This window comes from Macrobrachium rosenbergii, chromosome 39 (assembly GCF_040412425.1).
Source record: "Macrobrachium rosenbergii isolate ZJJX-2024 chromosome 39, ASM4041242v1, whole genome shotgun sequence".
NCBI classification, from domain to species: Eukaryota; Metazoa; Arthropoda; class Malacostraca; order Decapoda; family Palaemonidae; genus Macrobrachium; species Macrobrachium rosenbergii.
In genome coordinates, this window is record NC_089779.1 from 19,355,308 (window position 1) to 19,360,594 (window position 5,287).

The following is a 5,287-nucleotide window of genomic DNA, read 5'->3' on the forward strand; positions in this document are numbered from 1 at the left end:
ACATTAGAATATATATATTTATACTATTGCTAAGGGAATTTTTCTCTCATTTCAGGAGAATCACAAGTTTCCTTGGGTATCAATTTCGGATTAGCCATAATCTGGTTTCATCCCTCATACCAGAGACATGCAGAGCCATATACAACATAATGAAAACAGAATATTTAAAACTTCCATCAACTCCTGAGGAATGGAATGAAATTGCTCTGCATTATTTCCAGCAATGGAATTTTCCAAATTGCATAGGGGCACTAGATGGGAAAAGGGTGCTAAATGCAAAGCCCCACATTCTGGTGCTGGTTTCCATGATTATAAAGGTCATTTTAGTATGATCATGATGGCATTAGTTGATGCATCTTATAAGTTCCTGTATGTAAATATAGGTGCTAATGGAAGAGCCAGCGACGGTGGGGTTTGGGATAGGTGTAGCCTAAAGGAAGCAATAGATAGTGAAGTTTTAAATATCCCATCATCATGTTGCTTACCTTTCACTGATAAGCAAAGCCCATATGTCATTGTTGGTGATGAGGCATTCCCAATTAAGCCCTATTTGATGAAACCTTTCCCAGGAAGGGAATTAAACAAAGTAAAAACTATATTCAATTATAGGTTGTCAAGAGCAAGGCGCACATCAGAAAATGCCTTTGGTATCATTCAGTAGTATTTAAGGTGTTATCAAAACCTATCCAAACTTGTCCAAACAATGTAAAGGGCATTTTGTTTGCTATAGTGGTTTTACATAATTCTATCCGTGCACAATCTAAGAATTTGTATGCACCCCCTGAAATAAGAGAGAGGTTTATCAAACAGTGGTTTGGATAGTAGTCCTGGACATGGCGGACGTAGTACCAGTGATGCCCAAAATGTAAGGAACACATTAATGGATTATTACTTTAATAATGAAGGGGCAGTACCACTCCAAGATGAACGAGCCTATATGCACTAGTGGACATTTTCTCCCATATGCCTTCGAATATTTGCATTTGTATATACAGTAATCTTAAAATAAAATTCATTATTTGTTCAACTGCTATTATTTACTCCTCAGTACTTATAAGAAAGTTATGAAGAGCGATGTGGAATTTAAATATGTACCCTGCAATACCTGGAGAAACAAACCCTGAAATTGCTTTAATCAACTTTATTACATAGAAAATGTTTAAAGCTGCATGACATCAATCTTGATTAGACTGAACTTTATTGTATACAAAATGTTTACAGCTACAGGAACTTGATTAGACTAGAAAGCCTGAGGTCTTACAGATCATGTATTTGAAATTCAAATTACCACCAGAGATTAAATACTGACAGAATTTAGCACCAAATTGATAACTACTGTTAACCTACTTTATCATCAGGTAAGCCATATTCCCGCTCAGTTTCCAGGACGACTTGGGAAATCCTAGCTGCTGCAACCTTTGTCCATTTACTAGTAGGGACCTTATCCAAACCTCAACTGTTTTTCCCACACTGAAACCTAGGTCGTTAGGCGTACTGGTGTTGCCCAATTCTTTGAGGGTTTGCAAGCATTCTTCCTCAAATGAATTTTGTAGCTTCCTCTTCTTACTACTGTTACTTGCTTTTTGGTTCTGTAGAGATGAAGTTGCTGGTGCAACAGACCGATCAGAACTTCCATTAGAAAGGTCAAAGCTGGGGGACACAGGTTGAGTTGAAGAACCCGTACTTGACTCTCCAATTTGAAATTCATCAAAAGTGTTTTGAGTAACCTCAATAACTAGAGGATTATCTATAGGATTTACCTGTAAATAAAAAAATATATATATTACTCTATTATGAATATGTTGATAACATAAACTGCTGTATAATGGATCAGTTTTAGGTAATGATGCATTAGTAATTCTGATAATTTAAGATTATGGAAGGGCAAGCATAATTCCCTTTACTTAACTAAAAATATTAGATTTTTCTATTGACCTTACTGACCTAACCTTACACTTTTGCTTACCTGGGCCTACAGCAGGTTTATTGTGCAAATTTGATTCTTAAATGCCAAGTAATTATACCTATTATTAAACTGCTACGTAAATAATGTAATACACATATGTATATACTCTTACTTGTTCATTAATGTCACTGGAATATGTAGGTTGTGAAGCCACTGTATCATGTAAAAAAGACATCAAATCAAACAATTCCCACTTGGAGCTTGGTTTACCACATGAACCACTTGGAGCAGCCTGAATTTTTTTATATTCATGGATGAAGTATCCCTTCAAATTACTAAATTTTGCCCGCACTTGATCTGAAAGGGGAAAACATATATTTAGCTTGATATAAAAATTATTAACTAATGAACTAAATATCTTTACAGAAATTATTTAGATATATTAAATGTTTCATGCTAGGTTAGCATGATGTCCTCTTTCAGGGCATGGGTTGCAGACTTGCCTACACGTTTAAAATCTTAGGTGAAGTGTGAAAAATTAGGTTAGGATAACCTAAGCTCTCTAGGCTAATTAGTATACAGTCGGCAGTAGTTCAAACTAGGCTAGGAATAGCTTACTTCTAGACCAGCCTATATAGGTCTAGGCATAGCATTGCCGCTGAAAAATAGAATAGTCCTAACTTTATTTACACAACCTGAGTCAGGTTCTGTAGCCTACACAGAGTCAGGTTCTGTAGCCTAGTCAGAGTCAGGTTCTGTAGCCTAGCCAGAGTCAGGTTCTGTAGCCTACCCAGTCAGGTTCTGTTGCCTAGTATAGCTACTAGCCTAAATGAAGCTAGAGAAGCACTAAAATATCACAGATTTGTGTTATGTAATTTGATAATGCACACATGATAGCATAACGAGAGTAGACCTAGGCTATAAGACAATCTGATATTCCAGATATAGAGTAGCAGCAGACTTACCTGTATGAAGGTCAGCAAGTTCCGGAAACTTTTCCCCGAGTCGCATGGTGATTTCTTCATGATTCTTCATCTTGAGACCTTTTTTCATAAAACTATCATGCTTGCGGTCCCATAAGCATCGTCTCCCCCTCAAATCTTCTACCAAAAACTGCTCTTATGACCTTGTCCACTGTACCAAGCCCTCCGTCTTTCTCTTGATGTCTTGAAATGCGCGCCCTCCTTCCCTCCCAGATGTAAACAAACGATAAAGTCGACGGTAGAGTAGAGTAGGGTAGAGGGAGAGGTGGGTTGAATTCGATCGTTATCGCTTTCAAAATTCGTGACGACGACACTAAAAAGTCGTCGTCAAAACATTAAAAGTTGACGTCAAATTCAAAAGTCAACGGAAATATTGCTATATAGTGTGACAGCGCCTTAACTGGGCAGGTGGGAAGATTTCACTGACATAAGCTACTAATAACTCTGTAGAAAGAGATGGATAATATGGAAACAAGTGAATAGGCTACACAAAATATTGAAAAAATCGTTGTGAGAGTAATTTCTCACGATGTATATATTATATTCCTGATAGCGATTAATTACTGCTTAGAGGCCACAATTAAAACAGCGTTACATCACACAGCACCTTATCTACACTGCATAGCACACCATTGAAATTTCCTGGCTCCCGAGTCGCGGCGCGCAGCAACATGCGCAATTACGGGACAACGAACATATTACACTGCCATAAGCGTATGTCTGTGTAACACACACACACACACACACACACACACACACACACACACACACACACACACACACATATATATATATATATATATATATATATATATATATATATATATATATATATATATATATATATATGTATATAAATGGATGTATATATTATAACTGCTGTTGTGTAATCAAGGGACTCGTGGCAACAATATAAATTGCCAAGTACTGCATTTTGTAGTAGGAATTCTTGCTTCAAAACTATCCATAACTCAAAACCAATATGTTTTTAGTAACTTTTTTGGTGCATTACACTATCAGTGTAACAATGTGGTGATTTAATACAGAGTAAAAGTTCATTTCATGACATGATCACATAAACTTACCAAGCCCATTTTGAGACAAAGTGTAATAGAGGGTATATTATTCACAAAAAATACCCTGCCTCCTGATGCAGAGGGGTATTTTTGAGCCTTGGGGTGTTTTACGTTGTATATATACCTCAGCTCCATCGTTATACCCTTTCTGTACCTTTAACTTTTTACAGTGTAGATATTGTTCACAGTAGGTCTATCACTCCTCATTTAGGGATTGAGAAGACGTATCAGAATGCACGAGGACAGTTCTTTTGGAAGAATATGTCAAGAGATATAGAAGACTTTGTTAGAAGTTGTTCAGTTTGTAACGCATGTAAGCCATCTAGGGTCGTTTCATGTAAACTAGGTTCATTCCCGATTCCTACCAGTCCCGCAGAAAGAGTCCACATGGACATCTTGAGTAATTTCTGTGAATCTAATTATGGCCACAGGCACCTTTTGGTGGTCGTTGACGAGTTAACTAGGTTCGTAGAGATTTTCCCGTTGAAGCATAAAACAGCAGAGGAAGTAGCGATAGTGTTCTTTAATGGGTAAATTTGTAGATATGGGGCACCTGTTGTATTAACCACGGACAACGGTCGAGAATTCGTAAATAACACGATGCAATGTCTTGCAAATGTAGTAGGGATGAAGAAAGTAAATATCATTCCATATAGACCAGAAGCGAATGGCTTGTGCGAACGAACAAATAGAAAGGTTATTGAAGCTCTTAGAATGACCGTGGGAGGCAATGACCCCAATTGGGACCGCTATCTTCCACAGGTCCAGCGTAGTAAAAATGCAATGTTTAGTGATACTATTGGAATGTCTCCCAATGAAGCGCTTTTTGGATACCCAGCGCGAGGCGCATTTGATCTATTGCCCATTCCGACAGGTGATGAGGTTGTAAAATCGCTGATTTCAACGGCGAAAGAGAAATATGCGCGCCTTGCTAAGAATCTTGAGATGAAAACACAAGACATGGTGGATAGGAGTAATGCAAAGCCGGATAGAGTCAAAGTGGCTGTTGGAGATAGGGTTTATTTGAAGATAAATGTCAGGGATCAGCTGAACTATAAGCTAGGTCCTAAGTTTGAAGGTCCGTTCCGCGTTGTTGAAGCAAAATTGGGAAATAGATTTATTGTTGTGAATGAAAACACAGGTGTCTCGATTGACACATGTATCTAAGATCAAAAAGGTTGGTTAATCGAGTTGGGAATAGTTAGATTCTAATATTTTTTTTTCTCTTTTTTCTTCTCGTTTTGGTTTCGTCTGTGTGTGTTTCAGTGTCTCTTTGTTTTCGAAGGTTGGATGACTTATAGTTATAGTTTTTTTTTTGTTTC

The 5,287-nt window shown here is 37.5% G+C and overlaps 1 protein-coding gene across 1 annotated transcript; it reads right to left on the reverse strand.

The window, feature by feature from the left end:
- Positions 1–1,126: 1,126 nt before the first annotated feature.
- On the reverse strand, positions 1,127–3,077 carry LOC136825805 (uncharacterized). The gene is made up of 3 exons (XM_067082735.1): positions 2,872–3,077; positions 2,079–2,263; positions 1,127–1,760 (listed from the first exon to the last, which is right to left on the reverse strand). Exons 1-3 carry the CDS (start codon positions 2,957–2,959, stop codon positions 1,344–1,346), a joined length of 690 nt encoding a protein of 229 aa, XP_066938836.1. The 5' UTR covers positions 2,960–3,077; the 3' UTR covers positions 1,127–1,343.
- Positions 3,078–5,287: the final 2,210 nt, after the last annotated feature.

Bases quoted from the DNA above. Each gene is read 5' to 3' on its own strand.
- LOC136825805 (XM_067082735.1), bottom strand. From the start codon at position 2,959: ATGAAAAAAGGTCTCAAGATGAAGAATCATGAAGAAATCACCATGCGA. The intron at 2,264-2,871 runs GTAAGTCTGCTG...TTCCCCTTTCAG, and splicing joins ACTTGCTGACCTTCATACAG to ATCAAGTGCGGGCAAAATTT. The intron at 1,761-2,078 runs GTAAGAGTATAT...TTTTATTTACAG, and splicing joins CCAGTGACATTAATGAACAA to GTAAATCCTATAGATAATCC.